The sequence below is a fragment of the Actinia tenebrosa genome, unplaced genomic scaffold (genome assembly GCF_029948245.1).
Source record: "Actinia tenebrosa isolate PJP-AT-01 unplaced genomic scaffold, QUT_ActTen_1.0 PGA_scaffold15__27_contigs__length_11533743, whole genome shotgun sequence".
In the NCBI taxonomy this organism is placed as follows: Eukaryota; Metazoa; Cnidaria; class Anthozoa; order Actiniaria; family Actiniidae; genus Actinia; species Actinia tenebrosa.
Window position 1 is genome coordinate 731,663 of NW_028292575.1, and position 17,537 is coordinate 749,199.

General features: G+C 36.9%; 1 protein-coding gene across 1 annotated transcript; it reads right to left on the reverse strand.

Annotated features, from left to right (window-relative positions):
• Positions 1 to 586: 586 nt before the first annotated feature.
• Positions 587 to 17,486, reverse strand: LOC116302667 (general transcription factor 3C polypeptide 3). The gene is made up of 23 exons (XM_031712008.2): positions 17,121 to 17,486; positions 16,418 to 16,771; positions 15,930 to 16,006; positions 15,479 to 15,596; positions 11,835 to 11,944; positions 11,532 to 11,588; positions 10,680 to 10,767; positions 10,490 to 10,548; positions 10,121 to 10,256; positions 9,057 to 9,208; positions 8,293 to 8,377; positions 7,450 to 7,511; positions 6,789 to 6,966; positions 6,487 to 6,608; positions 5,937 to 6,072; positions 5,109 to 5,174; positions 4,778 to 4,834; positions 4,485 to 4,552; positions 3,620 to 3,986; positions 2,950 to 3,074; positions 2,525 to 2,612; positions 1,843 to 1,931; positions 587 to 1,228 (listed from the first exon to the last, which is right to left on the reverse strand). The coding sequence occupies exons 1-23, from the start codon at positions 17,356 to 17,358 to the stop codon at positions 1,112 to 1,114; spliced, it is 2,949 nt and encodes a 982-aa protein (XP_031567868.2). The 5' UTR covers positions 17,359 to 17,486; the 3' UTR covers positions 587 to 1,111.
• Between the last annotated feature and the right edge of the window lie 51 nt (positions 17,487 to 17,537).

The following is a 17,537-nucleotide window of genomic DNA, read 5'->3' on the forward strand; positions in this document are numbered from 1 at the left end:
AATAGTTGCCAATTGTCCATGATTTTGATATTTTAGATATTTTTTAGGGTTTAAAAAATTGATATTTGCTTTGCAGGAATAAATGATTGAACGATTCAGTGACTTTCTAGAATAGATTCTCCTGCATGTCATGTGCTAGTCGGGGACTTGTCTGACCACGGTCTAGTATCCTCGGAAATTTCGATAACTTAACCTTCATGTAAGACCTCTTTTATAATGTGAGATTTTAAAATCTGGTAAATAGATATTTTTCATTTAAACAGCATAAAGCTTCTGAAAGCGATTTTAAAGATCAATGATCGATAGTAGGAATTTGAAAGTTAGAGAGTTTTGCATGGATTTTTGTAATCTAGCTTTGTAGCTTTATAGGCTTTACATCATCACATGATGGCAGCCATGACAGGAAGCACAACAATACAGTCTTTTCCCCCAGGAAAATAGGATTCTTTCTCATGTAAATCAGATTCGACTAGATTCAATTTTTCCTGCTTCCTGTCATGGCTGCCATCACGTGATGGTGCAAAGCCTCTATTCCCAAACTTAAAGTCTTTGTATTTTTTTCAAACGCTCACATTTTATCTTAACAAACATATTTTTTTATATAAAAAAGGCAATTGCCATCAACACTTAGATTTTAGATTTTTATGCTCATGAGCTGCTGACATGATCGGCTCACGGTTCAAAGTGACTGATAGACCTTCCAAGACCAGTCGGATCATGGTCGGCAGTTCTCGGAAATTTTATGTCATTCTCGAAGCCCAGTCGGATCATGGTCGGTATTTCTCGGAAATTTTAGTAAGTTTATTACAATGTTCAATTGCACGAACAAAAACTCGTTGGATCACGTCCGGTACTTCTCTAAATTTTAGTTATATCCAAAATCTCTGACCTTTGGATACCAGCCGGAAAAATGATCATTAATTTTCGCACATGCTCGTGGGCTTGTTCTTATTAGAATTTCTCATCTCATACCGGGCAATTTGTATTAACAATTTCATCTTTAACAGTAAGACATTGTTTTCTTAGAGATCGATTTATTGATATAACAACTTACTTCCAAATCAGTTTATATCTGATACTCATCGTTATATTAGTAGTATTTGTGTATTTGTCATATTATGATATACTGGTGGAGTAGCTTTCTCGCCAGAACGTCATTTCCACTGGCCCTGTATATGAGAGAAAGGTTGTATGCTGCCTCTCGATGAAGATCATGCTTCTGGGATATCTAATGACGCATACAATAAAACACCATCAGCTGTAAGAAAAATCTCATTGGGTGACAAAAATCTTGTTGCCTAGCAAAAATCTCATTGGGTGACAAAAATCTTGTTGCCTAGCAAAAATCTCATTGGGTGACAAAAATCTTGTTGCCTAGCAAAAATCTCATTGCGTGACAAAAATCTTGTTGCCTAGCAAAAATCTCATTGGGTGACAAAAATCTCGTTGCCTAGCAAAAATCTCATTGCGTGACAAAAATCTTGTTGCCTAGCAAAAACCTCATTGGGTGAGGTAAGGTAAGACCCCTTTACTAAGGTCGAGGTGCTCTTTTCATTCCTGGTGTTCATCTTGACACAACTGTGACCTGCAACCGACCTTTGGTCTTGGTCTGTGGCCTTAGTCGCGCATACTGTTTGGCATTCTCCTCGTTTATCAAATTTTATCATGGCATTTGAGCACTTTCTTTATCCACTCATAAAAACTTGTCATCTTGTCATCGCTAATCACCACCGAAAAGTACAGAAGTGGCGCAGCTCAAGAGGGTCAAACTGAGAGCATGTCATACTTAGCTTATATCCAAGAGAGAAAAATAGGAAAGAATTGTGAAAGTCTAAAACTAACCTGAACGTTTCCATCATTTTCCTTCGAGGCGAGATGGTATGGGAACTCCAGTGCTTTTTGATAATAATGTACAGCAAAATGAGTAAGACCTGTGGAAGACAATACAATGAAACATTATGAAGGACTGAACCTCCAAGAAATGTCACTAAAATATCGCAGTATGAACGTGCCGTAGCGTGACAGTAACGGTGTACAGGAGCATTTTCATTGGTGGAGCAGTAAACAATACAATGAAACATTTTGAAGGATTGACCCTCCAAGAAATGTCACTGAGAAAAATATCGCAGCATGAGCGTGCCCTAGCGTAACAGTAACGGTGCCGTGTACAGGAGTACAGTACAGTACAGTACAGGAGTCGTGTAATTGGTTGAGCAGTAAACAATACAATGAAACTTTTTGAAAGACTGATCCTCTAACAGGATGGAAAGGATTATATCAAAGTTAGATTCTAGAGTAAATTGTGTTGAAAAAAATACCAGTGTGAAAATACTTGCAGTACGAAGTTACCATGTCGTGACGGTGCCGCGTGCGAGCATTTTCATTGGCTAAGAAGTGATCTCTTATGCAGTGATTGGCTTAAAGTATGACCATGTGCCGTGACTGTGACGCAAACCAAACGGTCACAATAAAGAATTTACGTCATTCAGTATTGACCAAATCACAGCGCGCGAGGTTTTCTTACCTAAGTGATGAAATCCTCGGCCAATATTATAATAAGCTTCTTGACATTCTCCTCTTAAAGCAAGATATTGGAAAAGGAAAATAATGCCCTGAAGTAAAAAATATTACAGTAAAATTATGAAATTAATTGATTGATCTCGTCCTGTTCCTCTTCGATGGATGGATGGATGGATGGATGGATGGATGGATGGATGGATGGATGGATGGATGGATGAAGGAAAGAAGGAAGGAAAAAAGGAAGGCAGGAAGAAGGAAGGAAGGAAGGAAGGAAGGAAGGAAGGAAGGAAGGAAGGAAGGAAGGAAGGAAGGAAGGAAGGAAGGAAGGATGGATGGATGCATGCATGAATGGATGTATGCATGAATGGATGGATGCATGAATAGATGAAATAATAGGTGGTTATGTAATGGATGGAATGGATAAATTACCTGCAGTACAGTTATGTGCCTTTTTCTTGGAAACTTCTGACAAGCAAGATGTATAAACTGTATTCCTAAACACAGACTGATCAACGGGTCGTCCGGCCTCTGACGGAATGCGCGTACATACTCAGCTGAAAAAAACGAACTAATATTTCACCCACTTTCATCATTAAGGCCCTGATAAGCGGTCCAAACAGTTTGACCCCACATTTGTTGAGTCAAATGTTAGGAACGTTGCGACCACTGAAGAAAACTAGATAACACGCTGCAATTTGTCCCGCGTTGACAGCGCAATTTTACGTTGGCTTATAAGAATTCGATTTTCAATCCTCTGAGTTACATTAACTGTAAATATTAGAAAGCGATTTCTCATACTCATTAATAATGCATGAGTAAACCAGCCAATCAATGGGCTATTTTTGGGTCACATTATGTTAATTGAAACCTTGTAAAGTGCTGTGAAAGGAATGCATTCAGTCTGGAGTAACTGGAACAAAATTAATTCAGTCCTAGGACTGAATTAATTTTGTTCCAGTTACTTTAAATCGAATAATTAATGAGATGAGAAATTGCTTTCAAAGCCTCCAATATTGGACTGGACGGGATTTCAAGTCCGCGCAATTAGTTCCCGTACAGTCCTCATTGTCGGTTTTGAAATATTACTTCCCCTACGTACTGATCGCATATTTGTAGTTCCCAGCCACGAATGCATTGTGAGCATTCATAATATTCAGGGCAAGGTTATCAGGGTGCTTGGCCATCAACCGCATACAGAATCGATGGTGTCTGATATCTTCTGTCTTGCACACGATCAACGCTAACATATTCCAGAGCATTGTCTTCTCAGGGATAGAGCTCAAGAACGGTCTAAGGTAGTCAAAAGCCAGGGAGTATCTTTCAGTGATGTAAGAAGCAAAAACACTCATGAATTCCAGTTCTTGTTGGTAATCTTTGTAAGGTGTGAGTCGCCGTGAGTTGAGGCCACAGAGGATAAGGTGTTCGGCATCTTTGTGTCGTTTTATGGATGACGCTTGAAAAATAACCTTCAATGACAAAAATAAGAAATTTGAAATTTAAAGCTATGTTTGATCTAACATGGCTGCCGTCACGTGATGGTGCAAAACCTCAGTCAAAATGCTCGACGTGTTTAATTGCTCTCAACTCCGAAGTCCGTACGACGCCTCAGCTTCTTCGGGAGTAAGGCATTATTTTTTGGGGGGAATCTATCAAAGACATTTTCTTTGTTGCGTGTGGAAGTCTCTTCAATTGTTGGGTCGGTGTCCACTGGTAGAACGAAGCTTGGGATTGGACAAAATAACAAAAACAAAGAAAGCATGGATTATGGTGAACAATGTGTATTGTTCCACATGTGAGCTGCGTTCTTTGTTTTATCTCACCATTCATTGTTTGTTCATCCACTCCTAGGCTTCGTTCTGCCTGTTGTGGATTACCCCAATTGTTTTCTGAGTTGGTTTGCCCAGTCCTCGCGCATCAAATGAATTCGTTCCCATTCTCCCACTTGTTTCTGTTTTGAGAGTTACCTTCTTTAGCATGTCCCACCATTCCTCTACTCGAAACCCTGTATCGTCCTTCGCTCTTAATGCTGGAACTGAAAAAATGAATGCAAGAAAGAAAAATGGGAAATGAAAATTGGAATTCAGAAAGTCATTAATGGACTATTCCGTCCCATTAGATAATGGCAAGTAAAGATGAGAAATAAAAAAGGGTGGAGAGATGAAGAAATGAAATTAGTGAAAGAAAAGTTTGAAATGGAAAAAAAAAAAAAAAAAAAACAAATGGCAAGGGATTAAGAAAATTTTCAAAAATCTCTCACCTAAGTCTTCACTTTCTTTTCTATTTTTACTTTTCTTGGGTTTAGGAGTCTCAGAATCTTAGACATAAAATAAAATAAATTACTCAAACGCTTTATTTTGGGAATTCTTCAAAGGTTTGGTTGGCCTTACTGCTATTTTCACAAACATGTAAATGAAATTTGTAGCTCCGAGCTACACACTGAAATTTGTTTTTTTGCTGTCATCAATCCAAACTAGCCAGTCAGTACCTTTTAGGTATTTAACTGGCGGCGCGAAAAACCAAATTCCAATAGGCAAATCCCAATTACAGAGTTTCGCATGTTTATGAGAATAACAGTTAAGTACTCTTACCTATACTTTCGGTGTCTGTGGCTTTTTTTCCAGAATTCCTTTTTCTAAGTTTAAATGAGAGACATCCTAAAACATTGAATTAAGGAATAAAGTGTGTTGCTATGTTAGGTGAGAGAGGTTAGCAAGAAGGTCTAAGTGGGTGGGAAAATGAACTGGAATGCCTCTGGGGGAAGAAAGGATGAGAACACAACCTTGATATAAGCTTCAGTGGGCCATATTTTTAGTTTTGGGTTCAGTATACCCGTAACGACTGCTGTGCCTTGATCTAAATGAAGACAGAAAGTATGTTCCTTTTTTGAAAGCTGAACAAAATAAAATGTAGAAACTACATATTTTTTTCATTATTTTTCGTAAAATAAATTCATTCTTTTACTGCCATTTACATGCATAAACATGCAAACTAGGTAGATGCAAGTTGCACGCTGAAATTTGGTTTTTCGCTGCCGCTAGTCAAAATATGAAAGATACCGACTGATTAGATTTGATTGACAGCAAAAAGCCAAATTTCAGTGTGCAGCTTGAAGATACCTAGTTTGCATGTTTATGAAAATAGTAGTAAGTTAAAGCAAATTATCAAATGTGTAGTGTTCTTCAATAATTAGTTCCATGTCATCAGACACTAATCAGAATGGGTTTTGTGCAGGGAGAAAGGTAGAGAACTGCAAAAAGATCAATAGCCTCCAAAGCAGATAATTTGTTAAGGGTCATCATGCAGCATGGTGAACAAACATTGCATGACGACATGACAATGAGACAACCCAATAACGTCTGCGGAGGCAACTAAGAGATCCCTTAAAGCTCAGGCAATTTAAAATAATATTTACTTACTTTCCTCTTCGTCAGGAAGCATGTGATAGACATCATTAAAATACATAGAAAACAGTTGTAGGCCGGCATCAACAAAGTCCTTGGTACGGTTTTGTGAGTCTAACAGGACACACTTGTGAAAGAGCAGGCTATAATCCTGTATTAAAGAATATCATTTTACATTGAGCATGCAAGGAGTGATTGCCGAGTGATTCTGTGCCAGAGATTCAACTCAAAAGCAATTGATACCAAATTGAATTAGAATTTTGATTTTTGCTAAAAAGGGGTTTTTGGGGGGAGGGGAGAGGGTGAGGGATTTTCATTGTGGAAAAGCAGTATAAAGCATTTAAGCAGATCTCTAAGGGGAGGGGGTATTCACCTTTATCCACAACCTAAATCAATAAAATGCACTTCCTGTTTTGGATGATCACTTCGACCTTCTCCCTAAATGGGTAACTAAGGTGTGGTCATGGAGGCAGAAGAGAGAGGGGGTGGGGTGGGGTGAAGGGGGGCAAAAAGTGACCTCTCATTGAGTTTTTTTTTTTTTTGAAGTAGAGATCGAAATACAAACCCTTGGTTGAGGAGTCTCTTTGGGTGGTTCCTGGTCTGTTTCCATGGCTTCGTCAGATGTTGCGTCTTGAGAACTGTCAGCTGCCAAGATCTCACCAGTATATCCCTGCTCACTTGTCCGATCTAAAGAACATCCAAAATGAATACTTTAATATATTTCAAGTATTTTATCAGTAGCCAGATCCAACAGTAGTGGAACCTTGCAATGGTATGAATAAATGGGAGAAAGCAGTTCTTAATATTACAAACGTTTTCTGAAAACAAACCACTTATAAACATAAAACAAAAACAACTCTTTGTTACCAGTTAAGATATCCAGAGCCTGGTCTGGTCTCCCAAGCTGCTGATGTAATGAAGAAAGGGTGAGCCTTGCCTCCAGATGATTGGGAGCCAGGTTAACAACTTGATTATAAGCCATAATGGCTTGTTCCAGACGACCTAAAGACATCAGGCACTGGGCCTTTTTAAGCCACACCCCTGCCTTTAAAAAAAATATAAAATAACTGTTATAAATCCAACTTTCCGATTGGCTAGGAAGGGGAGTGTTTAGTATCCTTACATACTCTGATTGAAAGAAGAGATAACCAGCTAAACTAGTGTGAGCTGCGTCGGTGTTTCTAATGAAACAGTAATGATAAGAAGGTAAATTATAAACCATGAAAAGATGAAAAAGCGACAAAGGACTAGCGTCCGAAACGTCAGTTTTTTCATCTTTTCACTGTGTATAATTTACCTTTTTATTATTACTCTGATTGACAGCAGTGTATGCCTGATTTCCATGTCATGCCTGATGCTTGACCAGTGTGTAGCAATGAAAACAGTGGTGAACAGATGAACCTGTTGATAGCCTACTGACACTCCCCTGTTCATTTTTCATTCTTTCTGCATTGTATTGTCATCTCCACATGTGGACTTTGAATGGTCGAATAATGAGAATTCAGGAAAGATCTATTGGCGTACGTACCTGGTTATACTTGTTAGTTTCAATTAATGCATCAAGGATTGGTAATGCATTGGTATGTTCTCCTGAAAGAAAAAAAAAAATGGAATTATCCTGTCTAACAGGAAAGGAAATCCCCTGAGCAAGAAAGAATACATCACATAACACATCATGACAAAAAAATTAGTTTGTTTATAGTTCACTCAACAAAATTTCAGTAAAAAATTCGAAGCGACGCCGTTCATCTTTGTCTATTTGGCGGCCGATTTTCAGTCCATCGTGCAACTGAAATGCATAAAAAAGATTAGTTCTTACGGCTTTAAAATTTTATTTATGCTTTTTAAGTACAAAATGATAGAAAATAATTGTTTTGACATTGTTTTGGCCTTGTTGCCATAGCGACTTAATTCGGTACTCCTACGGAGTACAATTAACGCTATAATTGTACTTCTCTCGACCAATCAGAGTCGAGTAATTTTGTTGAGTGTACTATAAGACAGAGAATTGATTGCCTGGTGCCACGTGTAATATACATTACTATTATATAGATACCGATGAAATACCAGATTTTCTCTAGTGTCGAAAACTTGATATCTTTCACCAGTGGAAGATACCATATCTTTCACACGTGAAGATATCCCTGTTGAATCGGCTTGCTATTTTAATAAAGAATTTTTGAGCTTTTGTTTTATTTTAGTTTTATCAATATCTACAGTGTATATAACAGAGCATTACATGGCTCGTGAGATATCAATTGAACACTTGAAGATAAAATTCGTATCTCCAAGCGGCCATGTAATGTTCTGTTGCGCGCCCATGTAATATCCTCTATATTAAATATTAAATTTAAAAAACCTGATTCCATACCTGTTTCAGCATATGCCTCGGCAATGTCCAAGAACAGATCCCCAACATCTTCTATGTTCTCTAGAAAAAGTGCAGACATCAAAGCCTGCAAAATTGAGACAACACATTGCCAGCAGAACCTTAAGTCCAATGAATGAACTAGCTGGGACAACACCTTCAAGTGTAGTGCTCCAGGTGTAATTTTTCTCTTTCGTGTTACAACAGAAAGTGCAATTTTTACAACTACGATTACTGGTAAATTTGGAAAAAGATTGAAAATGAAAGGTGGCATAGTAGCCAGTGCATTTGTCTTTCCCCGCTGGGGTCTCCGGTTCGATTCCTGGACTTATTGTCTGTTTGTTGGGTTTTCTCCTGTTTTCCTCCCTCTTCAAAACCTAACAAGCTGAATTCCAATTTCAAAATTCTTTAGGTTAGCCATGGCCTGGCTTTGATAATTCCAGAGGTTGTTTCAGGGTTCAATCTGTCAGTTATCTGTGCTGTGCCTTGACTTACACATAGATCAGTTCACAATCAGAGTTTGTTTCAAGGTTCAATCAGTGAATTAGCTTGCCTTGACTTAGATAAGTTCAGAGGTTGTTTCAGGGTTTCTGTGAGATAGAACTTAGAACAACCTAGAGGTTGTTTGAAGGTTTGATGGTTTCTGAGTTAGCAGTGCCCTGACTTAAAAGAGCCCAGAGGTTGTTTTAAGGTTCGATCTGTGAGTTAACCATGCTCTGACTTAGATCAACACAGAGTTGTTTCAGGGTTTCATATAATTCACTAACCTTCACTGGTCTTAAACACCTGATATGAATTAAGCAGACTACAGTCTTGACTCTCAGGTCTATAGGAACTTCCTCAGGTATAAACCACTTGCTATCAGGGTTCATATTTGGGACTGTTCTGATTGGAGATGCAGGAGTTATGGTTTTGATTTCTGAATACAACAGAAAAATTCAGCACTCTTTGAAATGGTATGGTAAGTGGTTGGTAACTCCGTTTGCCGGTCCATTTACCGTTATCTTACCGTTATCTTACCGTTATCTTACCATTATCTTACCGTTATCTTACCGTTATCTTACCGTTATCTTACCGTTATCTTACCGTTATCTTACCGTTATCTTGCCGTTATCTTACCATTATCTTACCGACCAGTAACAAACGCTAGGGGGTTGTTATTTCATTTAAAATTTGACCGTAATTCATCGTTAGTCTAGTTGTCTTTGTTTTCTTAGGTAGAGTCGATATTGTGATATTGTGACTCCAAGAGCAATCTTCGAAGGATTAAGAGAGACGCGCAACTGTTTGCGTGAATACTGGTCTTTTCGAACCAAAGTCTTTTCGATCCAGGTCTTTTCAAACCAGGTCCAGGTGTTTTCGAAACACCTATCTCCTAGTGAATAAAGTGAAGGAATATCATGAAGAAGTCCAAAACTTTAGAAGCGAATGATTACTGTTGTGTGACAAGCGTGTATGATGATTGGCATGTGTGTTGTTACCGTCTCTTTGGTAAACCTTCTATTTGGTTAATAAGGCAGTTCACAGGGTTTTGCAATATTATGTAGTTTATAGGCAAGGGTCTGCAATTTAAAGTCCATTAAATATTTTCTGAGCTTTGAAAAAAGTGTTATTGCAACACAATGCCAACATATTTGCCTGTGGGTAAGTAGAGAGCTGCTAACTGTTCTTGGTTTTTACATCCTCAAATTAACTCCTCTGCAAAAATCAATTCCTAAATTCCGACTTCTAATTTTCTCATGGAATGAGGGCCATAGGTTTGCATGATGCATGATGACTATTAAGTGCTACCTTCAAGAAAACAAGGACAATAATCATTTTCTTTATTTACCTTTTCCTTTTTGAGGAGAACTCTCTATGTCATAACCCATTAAATTAGAAAATGATGACAGTGGTTCCATGGTGTCTGACGAAGCATCCCCACTTGGGTATGACTGCTGGGTGATATGGCATAACGTACAAATATTCTTAGGAGAAAAAATAACAATCATTCGAAGTCAATAACTGCAGATAATGGAAAATCAGAGAATTGGTTATATGGCTTATAGTGAATGGTATAAAAAGAGTGAGTATGGAAGGGTTGGGAAGGAAGGGAAAGAGAAGGGAATAAAAGGGAAGGAGAAAAAGAAATAAGAAAGAAAGAAAGTAAGTAAGTAAGAAAGAAAAGGAATATATTAATTTCACTAAATGTATTCTCTACCCTTAGAGCCAAAGAATAATGCTTTCCAGATATGTAAAATTCTGCTAACAGATTTATTGCTGCAAAAAGAAAGAAAAATAAAAGCATATAACTATATACTCTAACAAAAACTCTTACTCAGTAAATGTCTCAACTAGGGAACTCTCAGCTTTGTTCTCCAACTCTGATCTCTTGGACTCCTAAAACATACCTCTGAAGTCTGAATAGCCTGGGTACTTTTCAAAGGCTGTGGACATTACTTCTATAGCCTTGTCAAGTGAAGAGTTTTCATGGTGTATCTTTGGAAACATCATATAAAAAATATCATCAAAATATGAGTAAATAACTAAGTAAATAAGAACTTAGTAAAATACACCTCAAACTAAAATTTTATGAATACCCTGTCATCACATAACATAACAGGACATATAACATGACCTGATAAAAGAAAATGCGATACGACAGAAGCACAACTCCAAACGAAATGACTTGACTTCCTAATGAGATATCACTCAATACGACCTGAGCTGAGGGAACATGACGTAGCATTACAAGGCAAAAATACACGACACAGCACAAGCGCGGCACTGATGCAACAAAACAACATAGAAACTTTGATGTGAGATATTCACACTATGTAGCAATAGATTTATTGTGGTTCCTTCGATGTGCCAAGCAATGGGTCCCTACTTGGCGACCTCTGCGTGGCTAAGTTTCTGGGCATGGCAAAATCACACATCAAATTAAAATAGCTTGTTAGGTTTTGCAGAGGGAGGAAAACCAGAGAACCAGGAGAAAAAACTCTTGAAACAATTAAAGGAAAAACCTAATGATTTCTGCTAATGCATGATGTTGAGTCCAGGAATCAAATCCAAGACCCCAGAGGCATACTACTACCTTGGTACACCACTCTTGATCTCCTTATACTGTAGGGTAGAGCTGGCCAGCCTGATGTTGGGTCCAGAAATCAAATCCGAGATCCCATAGGTGTACTACCTTGGTACACCACTCTTGATCCCCCCATACTGCAGGTTACAGCTGGCCAGCCTGATGTTGAACTTACCATTGCTATTTCTATTGCCAAATCAAAATACTTTTCTGGGCAATCAGTTGGGAGAACCTGCAAGAGATATCATTGAAAATGACTTAATTGTTCCAATGAAAAATACCCTGAATAGAACCCCTTGCATGTGGCATCAAAGCAGCTCAATTTGGAGGACAAAATAAAATAATTTCAATCTCAAGAGAATTGGAAACCAATTGTTATGTCCTTTAAATTAAGCTGCATTCCGAGGTGCTGCAAGGGGTTTATACCACTTGTATCAAAATCACTCTATGACAATCATCATTCTAGCTCATTACTGACCTTCAAAGTAGCTTCATAACCTTCTATTGCTTTTTTCATGTCGTTCATCTGGTAACACAAAGCTGCTTTATCCCATAATATACTAAAATTGTCAGGATCTTGCTTTAGTGCTGGTAAAAAAAGATTAATTAAAAGTAAAATGAACATGCATTGACCACATAATTTCTCACAGGGGTGGATTCTGGAATCTGAAAAACAATTATGGAGGGGGTGGGTGGGAAGATGTAATTGAAAGCCCAGATAAAGATCCAGGATTTCAGGATTATGGGAGTAATATCGAATCTAAATATTATACCATTAAACAAATGGGAAATTTTTTCACTGAGACCAGCAGGAAGAATGGATTCTCCATGATACATTGCAATATACGCAGTCTATCTAAAAATATATCTATGCTGCATGATATTCTTTCTATAACAAAAGAGGTTCCAGATGTTATAGCTATTTCTGAAACGAAACTTAACGAAAATAGTCGGCTAAATATTAGCATACCAGGATACGAATTCTTGAATACAAATTCCAAAACTTCGGCTGGAGGTGTTGGCCTTTATTTGTCTAATCAATTGGAATTTGTCCGAAGAAAAGACCTTGAATTATCAAAAATTGACGTCGAGTCATGCTGGATTGAAATTATGCGTAAGAAAGAAAAAAACATTATGATTGGTTGTATCTATAGGCATCCCTCTGGTGACCGTGAGCTTTTTAGTGAAACTATGAAGGACCAATTGGAAAAATTTAACAATAAGGGGTATGAGGTATTTATTTTAGGAGATATAAATATCAACTTCTTGAAATATAATGTCGATAATCAAACATCCGAGTTTCTTGATATGTTGTTGAACCTTGGATTTTTTCCTCTTATTACTAAAGCAACAAGAATCACGGATCATACCTCAACTTTAATAAATCACATTTATACCAATGTACCTCATAAAATATTGAAAGCAGGAATTTGTTTAGCTGATATTACCGATCACCTTCCGGTATTTTGTACAGTATCAAACAGGCTCCCTGTGACAGGCGAAAATAAGTATTATAGAGATTATTCGAACTTTGATAATGATGCTTTCTTGAAAGACATAAAAAATGTTGACTTTAAAAGCCTTATTACAAATGATGTTAACGAAAGTATGAATAGACTTATTGAAACGCTTCAGAAGATATCTGATTGTCACGCTCCAATACGGAAGGTAACTAAGCAAAAAAGAAGACAATTGAAAAGACCATGGATTACCGCTGCTGTACTTAACTCAATTAAGAAAAAACAAAAGCTCTTTAAAACACACTTCTTAAGTAATGACCCGGAAAAAATTAAGTATTATAAAACGTATAACAATAGATTAAATAAAATCAAAGAAGCTGCTAAAACAAATTACTTTAGAGCACAGTTTGATTTAAACAAAGAAAACTTAAAAACTACATGGAAGCTCATTGGTATGATTATCGAAAGGAAAAAAGCATCGTCAGTAACAAGTATCGAAAAGATCATTCATAACAATAAATGTCATACTGATAAAGCTAGCATTTGTCATCAGTTAAATTCATATTTTATAAATGTTGGCCAAGATCTTGCTGGGAAAATACCGGAGGTTGATGTCAATCCAAGCCAATACATAAAAACATCGAATCCAAGTAGCTTCATGTTTCGTGGGATACTTTCAAATGAGGTACACGATGAAATTCTAAACCTGAAATTGAACAAATCATGCATTGGTGTTCCGCAAAAGTGCATAAGAATATCGAGCAACCACCTTAGTGAAGCATTAACAATAATATTTAATCAATCCCTGCTTCAAGGTATTGTTCCCGATGTTCTTAAAATTTCTAAGGTAACACCTGTCGCCAAAGGTGGAGATGCCATGGATCCAGCTAATTATCGCCCAATTTCAACTTTATCAGCTTTTACTCAAATTTTCGAAAAGCTCATCTACAAACAGTTGATCAATTACATTGAAAAACACAATTTTTTATTCGAGTTTCAGTTTGGATTTCGAAAAGGCCACTCAACTTCACTAGCCATTACTGAAATAGCGGACAACCTAAGGAAAGCAATAGACAATAAAATGTATACTTGTGGTGCATTTTTAGATTTTTCAAAGGCCTTTGATACTGTTAATCACAAAATTCTAGTAGAAAAGTTAGAACTATATGGAGTCAGAGGTATTGCGCTAAATTGGTTTACCAGTTATTTAACAAATAGGCAACAATATGTTGCTTTTGGTAACAACGTATCCTCAAAACAAACGATGAATTGTGGAATTCCTCAGGGTAGCTCTCTTGGACCTCTCTTGTTTTTATTATATATTAATGATTTGCCAAACTGCTCTGATACTCTGAAATTTAGAATATTTGCTGATGATACGAATGTCTTTGCCTCGCACTATGACTTAAGGGAACTTGAAAAACTAATGAACTCTGAGCTCCAAAAAGTTAAGACATGGTGTGACGCAAATAAACTATCAATTAATTATACAAAAACAAATTTCATGATCGTGAAATCAAGTAAAAAGAAAGACGTGGTAATTGATCTGAAATTTCAAAACAGAGATGGTTCAAGCAATTCTTTACAAAGAAAAGACCACATAAAATATTTAGGAGTCATAATTGATGACTGCATATCATGGAGATACCATATTTCTTATGTCTGCTCAAAAATTTCACGAAATATTGGAGTGATATCAAAATTACGGCATTATCTCTCCATTCATCAACTGAAACAAATTTATTACAACCTTGTTTATCCCTACATATCATATGCAATATTGGCCTGGGGAAGCGCTTATAAAACGCACATTAAGAAAGTGCAAGTCAAACAGAATATAGTTGTAAGAATAATGTTCTTTGCTGTATCTTTTGGCGAAAACACCGAAAGCGCTCTTCCCTTGCTAAATCTCTTGGAGCTTCTCACAGTAAATAATATTTATCGTCTTCATGCTTTAAAATTTACTCATTTATGGCACAAAGGTAAGCTCCCAGAGACACTTTCCTCTTTTTTCAAATATGCAAAAGATATCCATCCTTACAATACCAGGTACGCAGCAAAGCAAAACTTGCATAAATCACAAGTGCGTACCAATATAGGCAAGCAAATGACGGCTAATATGGCGATTGAACTCTGGGAACAAATTCCTAGCCACTTAAAAAATGTTAATGTATTTTCGTTTGCGAAAAAATTAAAAAGTTATTTACTTGCCGACCAATTACAGATAAAAATTTAGTTCTTCCTTAGATTTTCCTTTTTCTAAATATTCTATTTCTTTCTTCATATATGTTAATATATACCATACATGTCATTACTCTAATTGTGGATTAACAGTTTTATTGTTCAGTTAAATTGTAATTATTTTTTATGTACTTGGTTCTTCTTCAGTTTACTCCAATGTTAAATTTTAAATTGCTGGGGTCTAACTCGAAAACCTTATGGTTAATTTAGACCCCAGGCTCTGAATTATGTTCTTTTGACAATTATCTATTCTTTATTTTCTTAGTTGTTTTCTATAGTTGTTTTTCACATTTCATGTAAATTTTCTTGTATGAGCAAATAAAATTGTATTGTATTGTATTGTATTGTATTGTATTGACTACCCCTAAATCCAGTTCTGTTTCAGGTTTAGTACCGATAGTCTTAAACAAGTAGAACTAACCCTGATTGTAGCAAGCCATGGCTTGTTTATAGTTGTTTTGTTCCAGCGACATGCCAGCAAGTTTCAGCCATTCTTCAACATCACCAGTCTTGCTCAAATAAGCCGTTATAAGAAGAAACTATGACAACGACAAAATTAAGAAGCTTTTAACAAAAGCACTTTGTCTGTAGCATCTAGTCTGATCAACGTTAAGTCTTGGCACTTTGCTAGCTTCCAGATTGAATTGGAACTTTGTTAGTGTGCTGGGTTTAACCAGGAGGTATGTATAAAACTACAAAAACAGGAGTCAAATTAGAGGTCCAACAAACACTATTCACATATGATGCTGAGTTCAGGAATCAAACCCAAGACCTAAGAGGGGAGAGGTGAGTATAATACTGCTACTGCTACTGTTTATTGATTATTATTTGCTACTAATAAATATTGGTAGGAATTTATTTCTTTTCCTTACCTGCAGTGCTTTTTCCATGTCACCTTGCATTTCATACAGCATTCCAAGAGTTTGAAAGGGTTCAGGACACTTTGGAACTAAGACACAAAAATGAAAATCAAAACATAAAAGACTTGAATTAACAATAACACCTTTAAATTAGCAATAGTTTGACAAACTTTTGATGTAGTCAACAAAGTCAGCCCATTTTTATAATTTACACAATCCATGGCTTATTCTCTGTTCGTATCTAGGTTCTAAACAGAGTTTGTAATTGGGCTAAAAATAATAATCTGCTCAATGGCTGGACATGATGACCAACCACACCAAACTGATGAATTATATTATGTGACCAGTCAGTGTGACTGGTCAAAAGTATACCAGGCTAAGAGGTGTATGGTTGGACATTAATAAGCATTGGCCAGACATTGTCTATTCAGCTATTATTTTTGTTGATGTTCTAATAATTATATAAAGATTTCGGTAATATTTACTGTAATTACATGTACCTTGTCTTATTATTTCAATACAAATATCCTTTGCTTTGTCATATTCACCCTTTGCACAAAAGATATTAGCTTCTCCCATCCGACGCCTAAATTTTGGAGGGACTTCATTCCTTCTGGGTCGACCTTGTCTACGCTTCCTGGAAATGGGGATATCAGCACGAAACTCATCCACGCTTGTTCCACCAAGTTTCTGAGCCTTCTTGGCTCCAGGTAGTCCAAGGAGTAGCTCTGTCATGCGTCTTGGTGTTTGTACCTCTGTGATTCCTGGTGCTGGAGAGTCTGTTTTTGGCATTTCTTGAATTGGTTCTGTTAATTCCTGACTCTCAGAAGATAATGGAGCAATTTCGGCATCAGCTGGGATAAAAAACGAAACCTATGTAAATGGTCATAAGACAAAAGAAATAACACATGAATAGAAAGGTGTTGCATGTGAGTAGAATTCTCAGTTTTCCTCTCTACACATAAATCAACCTCTAAATTTAATTTTTTTTCAGTAACCACACCATGGAGATGCCAATGTAACATCTCATTTATTTATTATTTAGATTCAAAATATATCATCCTCACATACCTAAGTACAAACTATTTACTTACTCCAACTCCCTCCCCTCCCCTCCACAAGACACACCCTCCCCTCTCCCCGCCGCGAGACACACCGATGTTGGTATCTTTACACTATTATTCTTGTAAAAAAAGTGATTACCAGTATCATTGTCTCCTTGACCTTCACTCTCTAAATCTTCTTCTTCTAAGTCACCATCATCATCATCATCATCATCATCACCATCATCTCCATCATCCTCATCCTCATCAACTAGTTGCATGCTTGTCTCCTTGTTTTCTTCATTGCCTTTTTCCTCGTCTCCAATTTCCAACCATTCAAAAACCGATATTTCACCATTCAAGTATTGCATAAGCGACTCTGAGCTTTTGTCAGTCATTCTGGTCTCCTTTCTATGGCGTTTTCTATGGTCTTAACCTTTAAAACTAATGTCAAAATTCTTTCCAAAAGTTCTCATCCTTGACGTCCGACATGTTTATTGAATTTTGTGGCGCGGAGATCTGGAACATACTTCGAAGATCCACAGGAGGCCCAAGTTTTAAGTTAAGACTTTAGTTA

Coding starts and splice junctions, on each gene's coding strand:
- LOC116302667 (XM_031712008.2), bottom strand. CDS start 17,358: ATGACTGACAAAAGCTCAGAGTCGCTTATGCAATACTTGAATGGTGAA. Junction 15,597..15,929: donor ACATGGAAAAAGCACTGCAG/GTAAGGAAAAGA, acceptor TCGTTGTCATAG/TTTCTTCTTATAACGGCTTA. Junction 6,073..6,486: donor AAGAGACTCCTCAACCAAGG/GTTTGTATTTCG, acceptor TCTTTAATACAG/GATTATAGCCTGCTCTTTCA.